Source organism: Molossus molossus, unplaced genomic scaffold, assembly GCF_014108415.1.
Source record: "Molossus molossus isolate mMolMol1 unplaced genomic scaffold, mMolMol1.p scaffold_m16_p_5, whole genome shotgun sequence".
NCBI lineage: Eukaryota > Metazoa > Chordata > Mammalia > Chiroptera > Molossidae > Molossus > Molossus molossus.
Window position 1 is genome coordinate 38677424 of NW_023425388.1, and position 17637 is coordinate 38695060.

Consider the following 17637-nt stretch of genomic DNA (forward strand, 5'->3'; position numbering starts at 1 on the left):
CTGTATATGGGTATGAGAGGAAGAAAGATGTCCAGTGATGACTCGGGATATGATGAACAAGCTGAAGGATGGGGACAACTACAGCAGGTGCAGTGGGGTGGAGATGAGAAGCTATGTGGACACTTGAGTCTGAGATGCCAACTTAGACAATTGGATACATTAGGCTGTCATTTAAGGCAACACAAGTACATTTGGAAGTAGGATATAAATGGCATTTATCCCCTGAGACAAGATGAGCTCTCCAAGAGTTTGAGCAGAGATAGAAAAGAAGAGGTGTCCAAGGCCTGAGCCCTGGTGCCCTCCAGTGTTGAGAGCTCTGGGTGATGAGTAGCAAACCACATCAGTGATTGAGAGCAGCAGCAGGAAAGTAAAAACAAGGGTATGGGTTCCAGAGACCAAGTGAAAGAGCTGTAAGTGAGGAAGGGGTCAGCTTTTGCTCCCAGGTGGTCAGAAAGGGCTAAGAATTGGCTTCAGATGTGAGTTCATCACTCACATGGAAAAAAACATAGACCTTTTCTGAAATTCCTATTGCTCTTCCAGGGCAGCCCTGGAGTTGAAATTCCATCAGATTACTGAATTCCACTTTCAGCTTTGCCTTTAAATCTTCGAAAGGCAGCTAGGAATACTTGCAATTTCCTGTGTACCTCAGACGGTTACTGTGAAGATTGCATAAGACAGTATATAACCTGCAGTGGGCCATACAAGTATAAAGGGTGGTTTTAAAATTATTTTTCGTAAAGATGATGTGGCGATGTTACCATCTTTTGCTTAAAAGATGCGATTGGCTTTTTAAAGAAAGTGTTCATTAGATTAAAGCGAACACTTTCTAGGATTTATTTTTACCTACATTTCTAGATGTAAACTGTATATTATTTATTTAGCAGACCTAACATGGAGGCCTTCGAGTACACAATGGGGTAATAGGGACTTTTCTTGCTGTTGTCTTTCAGGCCGTCAATCAAGCTGGAGCAGGACCGTACAGTGAGCTTGTCCTTTGTCAGACACCAGCATCTGCCCCTGACCCTGTCTCCACTCTCTGTGTCCTGGAGGAGGAGACCCTCACTGCCCACCCTGATTCACCTTTTGTGTGCCTTGTACTGAACTGGGAAGAGCCGTGCAATAATGGATCTGAAATCCTTGCTTACAGTATTGATCTTGGAGACAGTAGCATCACTGTGGGCAATACCACCACCCACGTTCTGAAAGATCTTCTTCCAGAAACAACGTACCGGTGAGTACAGGGAGGAGACATAAAGCTGTGAGGACACCTTAGTGTTGGGGCTACACACCCTGCAGGTTTGAATGGCCAAATGAGTCCATTCCAGCCATTCTTTTTTTTTTAAATCTATTTAGCTACTCTGTCTTTTGTTTGGAGAGAATGTAGTCCATTTGCATTTAAACTATTTAGTGTGCACTTACTATTGCCATTTTTACTTTTCTCATCACCATTTATCCTCTCTATGCCCTCTTCCACCCCCACAACCACCACACTGTCCATTATAGCCATTCTTAATGAATATATTTAAGAGTACTAACTGCAAATATAGCTTTAAAACATAAATTGTTTTATACTTTATGAGTAGGTTACATATTTACACAATTTCACCCATCGCTTTAGATCAGTTGCTCCCCCTTGGTCTCTTGGTAATCACTTTTCTCTGTATTTCTGCTGTGACTCATACCCATCTGTGGTCACCCTCTGTCCTCACCATGTACTTGTCCATCTGAAGCAGGGCTCTACTCTTCTGATTCCTCCAAAGCAGGTACAGTGTTACAAATAATTTGTTATGTAGCTTTTACTCAGGATTTCACAAGAGGCCAGAGAAAGAAATTATATCACACACTAGGAGTAAAACTCATGTAACGGCCACACTCTTTCTTTCCCCCCGTGTTCTGTCTGCAAGCCAGCCACCTGCCTTCTTCATCTGACACACCTTCTTCTGTAAAGTGGCCTCTTAAAATCACAAATCATGTAGTCCTGTCTCCATGTTGCCATAACTCACTCAAAACAAAAAGTCTGCGATTAGCATTAGAGGGGTGCAGGAACCATCTGTGGTCATACATGTGTGCCTATCCGGGCATCCCTTTGTCAGAGCAAACGATTTCTCGGGGACATGGGGGAGAGCATAGATTTGGGTCATCTGTGTCTCAGTTTCTTCCATAAATGAGGAGAACGAGGTTACTGACCTCCTAAGCATGTTGTAAGGAGTAAATAAATAGATATTGAATGCTTATATACAGCCCAGCAGTATATGGCAAGTGCACAATAAACATGCATTGTAATTCTTGTCATCAAGATCGCCATCAAAACCGATTCTTCTTGATGTGGGGCAGGGGAAGGAACGGCAGGTGCATAAATTTGTGGCTAGTAGAGGATTTATCATTTCACTAATTTTTTTCAGCAGTGTTTTCTAGTTCAGAAGTCTAGTACACTCCTTTTCTATCACCAGCAGCTGAAAAAAGAATCAGTCAGTTGTAAGATACAAAAGTTCCATCCTGCCATTTCATATTATCTCTTTTTCTCTCTCTCACCAAGTTTTTTTGTGAATAATTTATGTAAATATATTTATTTTGCTTTTCAAAACAATGACAGGATGTTTTGTGGGGCTTTCTTTCCTACTCTTTTTATTCAAGAAATCTCTTGAGCACAGTACTATACACTGTGGGTCTGTGAACCATGATAAACAAGATTCTTGCCCTCAGAGCACTCAGAGTTGGGGGACAATTAAATAGCAATCTAAGGCAGTAGGTTATTGTGCATCACAGGCTGAAAATAACACTGTGTACACAGTCCTGTTGACATTTCAGAGAGGAAGTCCCAGGGTTCAGAATGGTCAGGATGGTGCACAATGGGATTTGAAAGAGAAACAGAATAAAGGGGGATATGACTTACCTAGGTGAAGAGGCAGGCCAAGGGCATTCCTTCAGTTTTAGCCTTTTAAGTCAGTCTCAGAAAAGCAGTCTTCACTCTTGTATGCTAATCAGATATAAGTGCCCATGTGTCCAGAGCAGGTCCTGAGGAAATGATTAAATTCAGACCTTGACATCTGGCCATTTCCCTGATGATGATGCTCTAAGGAAACCTGACTATGACGTATATCCCTGGGGGGAAATGACCAAGTCACTGTCATCCCCCAGCTGTTTGTAAGAGACGATGTGTGGAATATTGCTTGACCTGATCTGTCAGGCCAAAATACCTGTGAAGAAGCCGCACTGGTTTAGGGACTCACTGAAAGGTTTTGTGATCCTCACCCATGTCTGCCCTAGAGTGGACGCAATCCTCAGGTCAGTGCTCTGAGCATTCGGGTCAAAAACCATAAAAGGGCTATTAGAGCAAGTGTTAGCCCAGGAATTTCACCTCATCCTGACATTATGCCTACCTTAAAGGTGGCTTAAAAGACTATACACTGTAAGGTTTACAGCAAGATGACATTGGAGTAATGTTGACTTTGAATAGTCAACATACGGTCAAAAGACTTCTAGAAAGACATCTAAAGCTCAAATGAAGGAACTAAAGTAGGGAATCCTTGCTTTATAATGAAATTCCAATTACAGTGGAAATTACAAAATATACCCTCCATGTGTTGAAGTTTCTCAGCATAGTTCTGTTATGGAAAAGACAAAATGGTCCAGTAGTGTAGGGACTGTTGGAGAATGAACTCAGATGTACCTCAGGACTCTAATTTCAGAGTATTTAGTGAGTGGAGCATAAATAATTTAATTCTGTTTTAATATGCAAGGCTAATATATTGAGCTGAATGTGGAAAGTCACTTTGGGAGGATGTCAACTTTCAACCTGTGGGATAGCTTGAAAGATACCATTTTACACAGAGTGCGTGAAAATTGAATAGCTTTGGAAAAGTCAAATCTTTGGCTCTAGTGACATTGAGTGTTTTCCCCCCATCCTCCCAGAGAAAGGTCTAGCCTTAGTCTCTGCTGGTCAGTCAGTAAATAAATTGGGTGTTTCATACTTAAGACACTAAGATTAATATTCGTATTTAAGATTGTCTTTGTACAACTTTGTACTAGTTTCTACAGTACATCATTGGGTACTCTAGAGTAGAAATCTGGTCAACTGTGCTCTTGTTCTTTTGTTTCAAAAGCACAATTGCGACAAATAGTGAAATACAAAATGAGTATTGCAAAAACTAAGGATGTAATTTTATTCCAGTCAACTTTTACTTTACTTTCTTCTGACCTATAAATATGTTAAAATATAAATGAACAGATCATAATGTTCTAGATAAAAATGTTGAATGAAGCATCTTAAGCAGGCCTTGGGGCTTTAGTGAAGGACTTGTTTCTTTGGTTTGACTTTTTTTTTTAATTTTCAGTAGTTACAAATTGTTCTCATACTGAGAGTTTTCTTTCTCTGTCTTGTGGGGACAGAAACGTACACCTCTATAACAAATCCTTAATTGATCCATCGCTTCTTCATTGGCTTACTGACACCCTGTTTGGAATTACAGTTGCTGTGCCCTGGCTGCAGCATCTCCATTCCAGGCAATAATTCCAGCTTCTAGTCACCAGGCAGTCCATTCCACTTGTGAATAACTCTATTTTGTTAAGACCTCTCTCTATCTGAAATTGACACCTTTGATCTTGGGCCTTCCTCTAGAGCAGTGATTCTCCAACTGTGGATCCTGAACCAACAGCACCTAGAAACTTGCTGAAGTACAGATTACGAGGCTCCACTCTAGACCTGAATCAGAAGCTCTAGGGGTGTGACCAGACACTCTGCTTTAAATAGCCCTACAGGAGATTTTAGTGCATGTTAAAGTCTGAGAACCTCTGCCTACTCTTGAATGTTAATTATATAAAAATCACCTGGAGTACTTTTGCAAACTATGGAAGTCTGAGCCCCACTCCTGTATACTGTAGTTTAGTGGTCCCCAGGGGGCACCTAGTGCTCCTTATCTTATAATGTCAGCTGTCTCCCACTCAACCATTTCACTTCATTCACTTCTGTCTTGACTCTTGTGGATTTTCTGTAACCTCCTCCATCCCCTTCATTGGGTGAGACCTGTTTCTTGATGGCCTCTTTAGTGAGTAGTGTGCCCAGGCCTCCAGGAATGGGGCTGGCTGGCTGGCTCAGAGAAAGGCACCTTACTTGTTTTTCAATGGAACAGTTAGTAAGGTTGCCTAACATTACTTTTTTTGGCAACCTCATTATATGTCTGACTCATACTGAGCTGGCAAACAACGAAAGGTAGATTTGTTTGTTATGTTCGTTTATACTCTTTTTTGCTAGGTAAAATGGGGATAAAAATAGCACTTATTGAGTCCCTGCTCTATGTCAAGCACTACATTAGCCTGTCAAGAAGTGAATCATATATAATTTCATCCTAACAAGGTGAGGTGGGCTTTATTATGAGACAAATTCTGAATAGTTCAGAAGTAGCACACTGGAGTCAACCAGCCAGCCTTAACTTCAACCCTGGATCTGCCACTTATTGTCTCTGACCTCTGGCAAGTCATTAAACTCTCTTTGCCTCAGTTTTCTGATCTGTAAAACAGGATAATAACTTGAACTATCTAACCGGGTGGTTGTGTGTTTTACATAAGATTTCAAGGCACTTGGTATGGGACTTGACACATTGCAAGTAAGCACTGAATAAATTCTGTTGCTGATGTGTGGAAGGAAAGAAGTGAGCTGTGACCACATTGCAGGCATAAGTGTCTGTGGAAAGCTGGGAGACATTTAAGGTTCTCTCTACCCCCACCCCCATCAAGGCAGGGCACACAAAAAAAGCAAGTCTCGGTGCCTGGAGACAGAAGGGTGGCCCCGTCTCCAAGGAGCTGTAGCTGGGTTGAAGCAGGGGCTGAATCGGAGCCAGCTCAGGTGACCCTTCCAGGAAGCCTTCTCTGGATGACTGCACCCTGAACACACCTTTTCCCCCAAGAGATTTCCTGTGTTAATGATACTGTTGTATTTTTTAGAAGTTTTCTGGTGATTATTCTCTTCATTAGATGATTAGGTGTTAGATTGGTTGTGTGGGGGCGGTGTTGTAAAAAGCCCATGTTTTGCTTCTTAGGCCTCTCCTACCCCAACCCTTCATAGGAGAAGGGGGGCTATCCTCCCCGCCCACCTCTACACTCCAGACATCCTCATGCTAGCGTGGCTGATTGTGGCTGAAAAGTCACCTTCCCCAGGTGAGGAAGGTTTGTTTTGAAAGTCATTCTTCTTTTAATACAGGTGGTGTCAGAAATTTGATTGTGTGTATGTGTATGGAAGGCTGTGATTAGAAGTAGGAATGCATTTGGCATCTAGAATTAGATGGTAGATATTTTAATAGATTTTTTTATAAAAATGTATGAAAAATAATATCCTTCCTTTTTGTTGTTGTTAATCCTCACCCAAGAATATTTTTCCATTGATCTTTAGATAGAGAGGGGGGGAGGGAGGGAGAGAGAGAAGGAAACATAGTTGCAAGAGAGACACATCAAGGAGTTGCCTGAGGCATGACCCCGACTGGGGCTGAGATCAAGAGATCAAAGCTGTGACCCTCTGTCTGCAGGCCGATGCTCTAACCACTGAGCAACTCGCCAGGGCAAAGATTATCTTACTTAATTTGATTTATTTAATCAGTATTATCAGTGTATTGAAGGATATTGCAGACTCCTGGACACTTGAAGAGATTTTTCGCATTAATCTGGCCAAGATAGAGTTTCTCAGAGTCACATCACTTCCCTAAATTGGAAAGCAAAATTCCATTTCTCTTATACTGCATTTGCAGAGCTTAAGATTTCAAAAACTGATATGCAATGTGTGTTTTAAAAAAAATGCCGTGCAGATCCTATCTGAATTTTAAGATTAACATGTTACTTCAGCCAAGAGAAAACTTCTCAAGTTTGGGTTTGAGATAGATTTTAATTAATTTATAAAACTTGAAAGTCATTTTTTTCTGAGGTAAATTCTTAGACTTGTTCCTCAGGTTTGTTTTGCTCATTAGTCCCAGGTGAGCACTCACTGGAATTAGGAGATTATTTTCACTTGTTGCATTCTTCGCCCCAAAACAAAATGAACCATAACTACCTTAGTCTTTGTTCTGCTGTCTCAGCCTTCTAGGCTCAGAGTACTTATTGTATTTACCCGAATGCAGTAAGACCTGGTCTCATTTCAGTTCTACTTCCGCCTGGGATGTGACTTTATCGTTAGAACTAATTAACAGTAGTTCAGTGCATCAGCTACATGGAAAAATGTTTTCCATGCATTTTTACTGAAACAAATGCATTTTTGTAAAAATGGGGGATACATTCAAGTATTTTAAAATCTAGGTAGTTGAGCCTGGCTAGTGAGGCTCAGTGGTTGAGCGCTGACCGATGCACTAAGAGGTCGCCAGTTCGATTCCTGGTCAGGGCACATGCCCATGTTGTGGGCCTGATCCTTGGGGGGGGGGGGGGGGGCATGCAGGAGGTGGCCAATCAATGTTCTCTCTCATCGATGTTTCTCTCTCTCTCTCTCCATCTCCCTTCCTTTCTCTCTAAAAATCAATAAAGAAAAAAAAAATTTTAATACATAAATAAAATCTCAGTAGTTGACTTCAAGACAAAAAGTTATTTAAATGATGTGAAAATACACTTGTTGGCTGTTTTGTTTTGTTTTTTATCCTCACCCGAGGACACTTTTTCCATTTTTTGTTCAGATAGTGTGGGAGGGAGGGAGAGAAAGAGAGAAATATCGATGTGAAAGGGACACATTGAGTGGTTGCCACCCGCATGACCCAACCAGGGCCGGGGACAAACTGTAACCAAGGTATGTGCCTGAGCGGGAACTGAACCTGGGTCTCTCTGGACCGCAGGCCGATGCTATAACCGCTGAGCCAAACCGGCCAGGGCCTCTTGTTGGCTGTTTTAAATGCCTATTTCATTGGCAAAAAAAGCAGTTGTTGAACTGAAAGTGTGGTTTGAATGAAAATTGTCTTTTGATTAGATTAGAAGCTATTTGTCATCTCAGTTATGTTAGTAGAATATGGAATGTCAGAATTCCCAAAGACTTTGAGCCTAAAAAGACCAGGTTCTCACCCAGATCTGACCAGTATCCACTGTGTAGGTCAGGACAAATGACTAAACTTGACCGCTACAGTTTTTTCACTTGTAAAATAGACAAGTAATTTCTACCTCATGGGGTCAGGTAGAAATGAGAGGAAGTGTTGTACATATCAAGTGTAGACTTAAATACCTAGTATCCACTGTGTCATTTAGCTTGAGTTATTTAAACCCTCTGAGTTTATTGCAGTTATCTCATCTCTAAAGGCAAGAGAAATAAATGACTACGTAGTTCCTATTCTGTAGTGCAAGTCCTTGGACGGAGGAAGTATTCAGTGCTGTTTGGGTGGTGGTCATTGGTGGTCACTGTTAACATCTTCATCTGTTCCTGAGCTCTCTGACTCACCCTCACCTTCTGAGGATGGTTTAAAAAGCCAGTCTTGTTAGCTGTTGACAGGCCATAATTTAGAGGAAGGAAGAACAGAGACAGTATCAGCAGATTATTGAAGTTATACAGTGAGGTAGTGGAACAGTGCCACTAAAATGAAGGCGCATGTTTCTGTGCCCAGCGCAGTGCTCTCCTCGTGGGTGCTCAGCACATTCCTCACTGTTAGAGAGGAGTGGCAGTGTCAGAAGGAGTCATCAGAATAACAACTCATGGAAACTCCATGAATTAGCCCTTTAAAGTTCACCAAGTGCTTTTGAATTCTTTTCTGGTTGTGTGGTGGAGCATAAAATACTAAAAATATATAAAGTGCCTTCCACATCCCATATCTTAAGTAATCCTATTTATAAATGCAGCAAAGATATTACTGTCTCCACTTTATACTAAAGAAAACTGTGAAAGATATAATTTCCCCAAGGTCACCAAGGTGATGAGCAGAATTCCCAATGCTAAAGAGAGTTAAAATGCTACTGTAGTATTTTTTAAAAATCAATATAGAAGTTTATTTCACAAAAGTTTAATGTGAAAATGTACACAACTCGATTTTTATATTGTAGTAAACAGGTGCTGTGGGGGGGGGACACGTGGAAGCAGTTGATGTCTCTGGGGAGCACAGCCCTTCTCTATCCTCGTTCCAAGGCTTCTAACACGATGCTATTTTCACGTATTTCCCCCATTCCAATGTTCTGTGGCCCACAAGCTGCCATCTTCACGCATTCTCTATCATTAGATTCATAAAGGGATCAAATCCCCACAGTAGTCCTTGGACATGACTGCCATCATTTAATTTCAGCAATAACTTCGTGTCCGTAAATTTTTTTAACTCAGGAGGGTGAGCTTTGCTCATGGTGAGCTCAAACATAGCTCCAAATGGCTGTAGTGTTCTTCTTCTTGTTGTTGTATATTTAAGGCAAAGACTATATGCCTACCAAATACTTCTCAGTAAAAGATCAGAAAACCATAGAGCTACAATGCAAGGAACCCAATACCTGTCAAAACACTACGGAGCCTTTGGGGAAATAAGTGAAACTGCAAAAAAAAAAAAAATCAAAAATTAAATCGATAGTTTATCGATACTTAATAGTTTAATTCTTACAAATGATTCTGGTCTCAGTATTTTTTTCTTAGCAGAACAACAATCTTAAGCAGCCCATTACCTTACTTCCTTTTGTTTATTAAAGTAGCTAAGAGCAGTTTGGGCCACACAAAGGAAAACTCAGAACACAAGGGGAGCTCTGGAGGACGATAAGTAAGCAGCTGAAAGAAAAGCCTCTTGATTTCTGGGCTCTGGGAATAACTGCCTAGAATAGAGGGAAGGCATGACAGTCTGCACACTAGGAAGACATTAATACAAACCTCATAGGTGAGGAAATATGTTACACCTTTGAGGAAGGACTGAAACTTAATGTTTGGCTTAATTCCCTTTTCCTGAAAAGGGAAAAAAGGGTGATAATTTCTACCACCATAATCACCACCTTTCAAAAAAGGTTTTTCTTCTCCAGTTGCAGCAAAGTTTCTTATTTCCCAATCATAGAAAAATACTCTAGTATTAGTACTATAAAAGCTGTTTTATAAGACTCATGTTGGGAGGCAGGGAAGGGTGATTTTAGTCTTTCAATGTTATATTGACAAACTTGCATTGTCTACAAGAGACCTGATGTAACCGCTGATATAATTGAATCTGGGAACAGTACAGCTTCTTAATGGAATTTTTGCTATACTTTATCAGAGACTAGATTTGCTAAATCTAAAATATGAGCAGATATTCCTCTAGTTGTATTGACTTGCTGAATTAATTCTTTAAATATGAAGGATTATTGCAGTGATTATGAATAGATCTGTTATCATTTGTGTTTACATGAATTTTAATTTCTCTAGAGTGTAAAGGCAAGAAGTCAATTGCTGAGTCATATGATAAGTGTATGTTAAACTTTATAAGAAACTTTATAGGTAAACTGTTTTCCATGTGGCTATCATTTTGTATTCTACCAGCAAAATATGACAGTTTCAATTGCCCCTTATCTTTCCCAGCATGGTATTAAGTATTTTTTATTTTAGCCATTTGGACCTCTCAGTCCATGGGATGAAGCTCAATCCACTGAGCCACACCGGCCATCTTCATTTTAATTTATGTTTACCTAATGGCTAAGGATGTTGAATATCCTTTCATGTGCTTGTCTGCCATGTGTATATCTTCTTTCGTGGAATGTTTGTTCCAGTCTTTAGCCATTTTTAAACTGGGTACTGTTGAGTTTTAGAGGTCTTTATACATTCTGGATACGAGTTCTTTGCACATGTTTTCTCCCAGTCTGTCTCCCAGCTTGTCTTCATTCTCCTGAGTGCAAAAGGTTTTAATTTTTTGAAGCCTCGTTTTTTTCAAGGTTTTTTTTTTTTTTTTTCTGTTATGAATCATGTCTTTCACATCCTATCTAAAATCTCTTTACCTAATTTTAGGTAACAAGTATTTTCTCCTGTTCTTAAAAGTTTTATATTTTACATTTAGATCTATGATCCATTCTGAGTTAAGTTTAGAATAAAATGAGCTTTAGATTGAGATTTTTTTTCCTTTTGATAACCAGTTGTTTCTACACCATTTGTTAAAAAGACTGTTCTTTCTCCATTGAATTTCTTTTGCACATTTGTCAAAAATCAATTGGCCATATTTATGTGACTCTATTTCTGGAATCTCTGTTCTGCTATATTGATCTGTGTGTGAGTCTGCCTCTTTACCAGTACCACACTGTCTTGATTACTGTAGCTTTATAGTAAGTCCTAAATCAGGTAATGTGATTGTTCCAAATTTATTCTTTTCAAATTTGTATTAGCAATTTTAGTTCCTTTGCCTTTCCATATAACTTTTAGAATGAACTTATCTATATCTACTTACTTAAAAGAATCCTGCTGGAATTTTATTAGAATTGTATTATATCTATAGCTCAATTGGGAGAGAATTAACATTATTTTCTGTGTAGTTTTATGATTCATGAACACAGTATGTCTCTCCCTCTCTCTCTTTATTTAGGTCTTCTTTAATATTTTCAGCAGTGTCATTGTTTTGTATTTTCCATATCTCTACCCCCCCCCCCCACACACACACACACTCTCAAGGACTTCAGTACATGATGTTAAATGGGAATAGTGAGAGTAGGCATTCTTGCCTTGTTTCCTATCTTAGAGATAAATCATTTAGTCTTTCACCATTAAGTATAATGTAGGTATTTCTATAGATACCCTTGTCAGGTTGAGAAAGTTCCCTTCTAACCCTAGTTTGCTGAGAACTTTTATTATGAATAGGTGTTAGATTTCATCGGGTGCTTTTTTTGTATTATTTGATATGATTATATGATTTTTTTCTTCTTTAGGCTGTTAGTATGATGAATTGGCTAAGGGCTAGGGAATGAAAGAAAGTACAAAAGAAAAAGAGGAATGGGGAATTTCCCATTCACTGTGAGTGTGCACTTTCTCTCTGTTTGGCCAGGCTTCTCCTAGAACCTGCTTTTGCAGATGTCTGCTCCTGGATTTCAGGTTGCACTGAGTCCCATCGGGGGACAATGGCGGGGAAAATGGTAAACTCACTGCTGGTTTGGTGATAGTTCAAATTCTCCAGCTCCATTTACTTTTCAGGGTTCTTAAATAGCTGCTCATTTATGTTGTCTAAGTTCAGTAGCTTCATTTGGGTGGGAAAGACAGGGTGGAGTATACTCACTCAATCTCACCTGGAATTAATCTGGTTTGTTGTATTTTTTCTTCTTAACAATTTACGGACCTATTATAGTATTGACTTGCTGAATTAATTCTTTAAATTTGAATAATTAATGCTAATTTGAAGTCACAGGATGCATTTAGCTATAGTAATACTTAAATGATATTTTCTATTTAATATATATAGGCAATAATTGTTGTAAAGAAGAAGTGTATAAACCTAAATTTTAGGAATATATTAAACTAATCTGTTTCCTAAGAATTTATCTCTTTGATTATATTTTTCATTTTTTTATTATTATTTTTTTAATCCTCACCCGAGGACATTTTTTTCGATATTTTGTTCAGATAGAGTGGGAGGAAGAGAGAGAGAGAGAGAAACATCGACGTGAAAGCGACACATTGAGTGGTTGCCACCCACACGACCCAACCAGGGCCGGGGACAAACTGCAACCGAGGTACGTGCCCTTAGCGGGAACCGAACCCGGGTCTCTCCGGACCGCAGGTCGACGCTCTAACCGCTGAGCCAAACCGGCCAGGGCGATTATATTTTTTATTATCATGTGTTTTAAAACACTGTTTCAAATTCAACTCAAGTTTAAATGTGACACCACACTGCCCAGGACCTAGCAAGGGGTCTGCACGGAGGTTTCCCCCTGGAGGCCCTGTAACAGGGTGTGAAGAGGAGGAGGAGATGCAGACCTGGTACTGGTCTTGATGTGGGTGAAGTTGTGGAAATGTCTGAGGCTGCGGAGAGAACGGCCCATATTGTACAGAAGAAGACAGGGAGAGCAGAGGAGGGCATGGGGCTGTGTGTGAGTCCTTTGGTCCCAGAATAGAGGAGAAAGGCCACCAAATGCCAGGAGGAAACAAGCTTCAAGAACATTCCATTACTGCAGGAAGAGGTGTTGAGGATGTGCATGGAACAGTGCCATCCATCAATGTGTTGTATGATGACCTCGAAGAGGGCAGTGTTAATATCTGTATTGCCCTAGCACAGCCCAGAGTAAGCACCCAGTTAGGATTTTTGCACATCTTCATGACACCCTGTTACCAGCAGGGCTTGCACTTGGTCCTGGGAAGGACCAGCATAGATTGCTGGGTGAGGCTGGAGAAGGGGAGGAGGAATGCCCTGTGGAAGAGCCCTGTTCTTTCTTTTTGAACTCTGAAGGAGACTCACTTGTTCTCTATGCATTTATTCATTATAGCCCACTTACTTCCCAAACTCACTCTGAAGCAGCTAAGAGATGGCTGAACAAAATATAAAAGCGTGTTTTTAGAATGTCGTCCCTCAGACAACAACTTAGCTCATGGGCTTTTTTTTTTTTTTTTTGCTATTTTTTTGAAAGAGTACTATCTGTCCTCCTAGCTGCCCAGTTTGCTATTTGTCTTGAATTACTTTAATTTGTTTTGTGTTTTTTTTTTAATTCCATGATGTTGCTTTAGGGGCAAGTAATAAATACTCCACAGGATGTTTATTTCCTATGAGGAATTGCTGCTTCTTAAACCTGCAGTGTTCTTATTTTTAACTTTTTTTCTTTCTCTAGGATTAGGATTCAGGCCATAAATGAAATTGGAGCTGGACCCTTTAGTCAGTTCATTAAAGCAAAAACACGGCCATTACCACCCTTGCCTCCTAGGCTTGAATGTGCAGCAGCCGGGCCTCAGAGCCTGAAGCTGAAGTGGGGAGACAGCAACGCCAAGACACACGCTGCTGACGACATGGTGTACACGCTGCAGCTGGAGGACAGAAACAAGAGGTAGGGCGAGGAGGATGCGGGAAATGCTGTGGCTTGGCATGGGGTGAAGTCCTACTTCCATTTGTCCTCCAAAACACTCCTCCTCTTGATTGAAAGATGTCCTGTGTCTTTAGGTCCTGCGTTTTTATACTCAGAAGTTATACCCTCTAGTCTTCACTTGGAATTTCTAAGCTAACATTCTGAAGATCCTGATTTCTCTGCATGTGATAATATATGTGTTTGTTTTTTCTTTCACAAAGTCAGATAATGGAGAGAAATTATCTAAGAAGAAAATTGTTCAATTCACATCTACACTATGTAATAGCATTAAATTAGTCCTGAATGCAGAGGGAAATAAGACTCAGAAAGAAATGTTATCTCTTTAAATATTCAGTAACCATCGGGACAAACATGTTTACCAATCTGAAATAGCTGTGGTGATTTACAGATGGGGATTATACTCTGTAACTGTGGGCAATGCAATATCAAATTAACCAGAGCAAATAGGAGATTCTTCAAAAGACTCCATGCCCAGGAAACACTCTTAGCCACAGAAATCAAATCCAGCCCTTCACGTAGTATTTATTTAACCTAACTTCATTTCCTTTGAAAATGGTCAATCACAAGATGGGCAGCTGACCTGTATTTAAGAATAATTCAGATGCAGAACAAAAGTTAATGATGACAGAATGTTCTGTTACCAGAAGTCCAAATCAAAGAAGTCAGGTGAAGAAGTGGGACAGACCCTCGCTACTCCCCTGTGGCACACCTGCTGAGGCACAGAGCCTGTGTGGGTATGGAGTGTTTTTGTCATTTCCCCTTTATGCATTACAGTGTCCTGCCCTTTCCTGGGGGAGCTGGTTTTGGGTAGCACAGAAACCCTTGTCCAGTCTCCGCCCCCCACTCTGTCCTCGAGCACTGTGATTCCTCTCAGTGCAGTGGAATCCTGCTGTGTGGGAGGTGCTGCTTGAGGTGGGCCTTCAGTGGATCAGGATAAAACAAGGCCCTGCCTCCGGACGCCTATCAACCCGCAAACGGTCATAGAGCATTTGTGTCATTGGGAAAAAAGAGCTCTGGGGTATGGAGGAGGCAGGTGGAGGAGAAAAATGCTCTGGGAGTTTGAAGGAAGCAGTGACTGTCTGGTTGCCAAGATCAGGAATGGCTTTTTGAAGCAGGTGACATTTGAATTTGACTCTGAAAGACCTGTCAAACCCCATAGTCTGACTACAGAAGAACAAAAAGTGAGTGTCTTATTGGAAACTAGTCCCAGTGTAGCAAGCACAGAGAAAGTGAGGCTTCTCTTGGTAGGTTCGTTAGAGATGAACACATACTCACTCACAGACGAGATCATTCATCTTACTGTGCTGTGTGCCTTTGGGTACATTTTCATGGGCTCATTATTTTACTGGTAGGGACTCCACTAACTGTAGAGGGCTGGCAAGAACAAGAATTATGGAAAGCATGATAATATGTAAAGCTAGCATTTGAGAAAATTCATAAACAAGCTTTTATGTTTTTTTCTTGGGCTGTTGGCTTCCATTGGTGGTAGAGAGAACCTTCTGGAGAGAATGTTTTCTAGTGGCACCAGAGACAGCTCTGCAGCACATCAGCCCCTCCCTCTTGCTGCTGTCCTGTGCTGGGCGGGCAGCCCCCGAGGCCTCTTCCAGGGAACCTGCAGATGCTCAAAACAAAAGCTCCAGAGCACTGGTCCAAATGAGTGTGTTGTCGTGAGACATTTAAATATGCCAGACAGAAAATAGAGCAGAATCTGGTAATCAATACATGTTATTTCCTCAAAAAAAAAGTACTCAAGACTGGCCTTTTAATCAAATAAATGACTTGCCTAAATTTAAATGGTAATTTAAGAAAAGTTACCATTAGGAACAGTATTTTTCTTAATTTTATGAGCTTGAGTCCAGATTTATCTTTTTAAAATTAGATTAGTCAGTACTCTCAGAAAGTTATTAAAGTGATGGGAATATAGAGCATAATAAATTCTCATTCTGTTTGTGAAGTAATATTCCTGGGATTTAATAGGATGACAGTTGGCCTAATTTGGGTTTGAACATGGCCTTCCTTAGTAAGTCTTGAAACAGAACTCTTGCAGTGAATGACCCCTTGAATCCAAACCTTTAACTTTGTGTCTGGACTCATGAGGCTCAGGGAGAAATCATTTGAGTTGGATATGTAATCCTTATTAGCATGGTCTCTGTCAATTCTCATCCTCTGGAGGGTCTTTAGGATTTGCGCCTGGCCTGCTCAGTTGAAAGGAACCATGTCTTCTTCCACTGTGGCAGCTGCCTGTTTCATTGAACTTATTGTTGCTGAAGTGATTTCTAGTTGTAGGTTTTGGAATGAGTATACATATTAGCATATGCATCAATTTCACTAAACACTAATAAGTTCTGTTTATGGATGTAAAAAAATGTGATATGTCCTGCTTACTGCTGAGGTGAGAACCAGAGATTAATTTAATTGTTGTTTTAATTGACTCGACTCACCAGTCACTGTGGGTATTTGAAAGTAGAGCTGCTGACATCTTAGTCTTCAGACATATTTTGCAACAGAAGCACAATAAAAATTAATAACTCCATGCTTGGTATTTGTCAGATAAACGAGTTGAGTCTATTTTGGCTGCTCAACTATTGGTCTTTCTTTTCCCTCATTCATAAAATAGAGGTTGAACTAGAAGATGAACTCTGAGGTTCTTCCCACCTTTTTTATCTTAAAACAATATGTTGTAGATCATTTGTCAGCTAAATTCTTTATCAAAAAAAAAAAAAAAAAATGGCATGTTATCAGCCCTGGCCAGTTTGGCTCAGTGGTTAGATCATCAGCCCACAGACCAATGAGTCGCGGGTTCGATTCCGGTCAAGGGCATGTACTTCGGTTGCAGTTCATCGCCGGCTCTGGTTAGGGTCATGCGGGAGGCAGCTTCTCTATGTGTCCCTTTTACGTTGATTTTTCTCTCTCTCTTCCTCTCTCTCCCTCCCATTCCCTCTGAACAGAAATGGGAAAATGTCCTTGGGTGAGGATAAAAAAAAACACAAAACGGCATGTTATCTCCTTTTTCTTCATATTTCAGATTCTCCTTTTGACAAGTAAGAAAATAATAAAAAAGATATTAACTTTTCTCTTAAGTCCAAAATGCCGGATATTCTGTATCTGTGATATGCTGATTTATTATGTTCATTTCTATACCTCTCAACCAGAACATCTGAAGTGACCCAAAGTGTTCTAAATATATTGTTGGGCCAAAAATATTTTGTCAAACTTTCTATTTATTGAGCATCTGCAAGTGCCAAGCATTGAGAACTTTTTGTCCAACTTACGTAGTTCTTCTTTTTAAAATACGTTTTTATTGATTTTTTTTTTTTTTTTAAAGAGGGAGAGAGAGATATTTCAGTCGGCTGTCTCCTGCATGCCCCCTACTGGGGATCAAGCCCGCAACCCAGGCATGTGCCCTGACCAGAAATTGAACTGGGGCCTCTCAGTCTATGGGACGATGCTCAATACACTAAGCCACGCTGGCTGGGCTAACTTACATAGTTCTTTAATAAAAAGTGAATTATTATTGCCCTGGCTGGTTTGTCTCAGTGGTTAGAGTGTCAGCCCATGAACCAATGAGTCGCAGGTTTGATTCTAGTCAAGGGCACATACCTTAGTGGTTGAGGTTTGTCCCTGGCCCTGGTCAAGATCATGTGGGAGGCAATCAGTCAAGACTCTCACATTGATGTTTCTCTCTCTTTCTCTCCCTCCCTC

At 40.4% G+C, this 17637-nt stretch overlaps 1 protein-coding gene across 5 annotated transcripts in view; it reads left to right on the forward strand.

The window, feature by feature from the left end:
- FNDC3B (fibronectin type III domain containing 3B) overlaps positions 1–17637 on the forward strand; it is a 337457-nt gene that overhangs the window by 292606 nt on the left and 27214 nt on the right. For all 5 annotated transcript variants that reach the window (XM_036243400.1, XM_036243404.1, XM_036243403.1 and 2 more), the window contains 2 exons: positions 951–1231; positions 13684–13896. In XM_036243400.1, coding sequence (XP_036099293.1) covers positions 951–1231; positions 13684–13896 — 494 coding nt within the window. The remainder of the gene's footprint in view (positions 1–950; positions 1232–13683; positions 13897–17637) is intronic.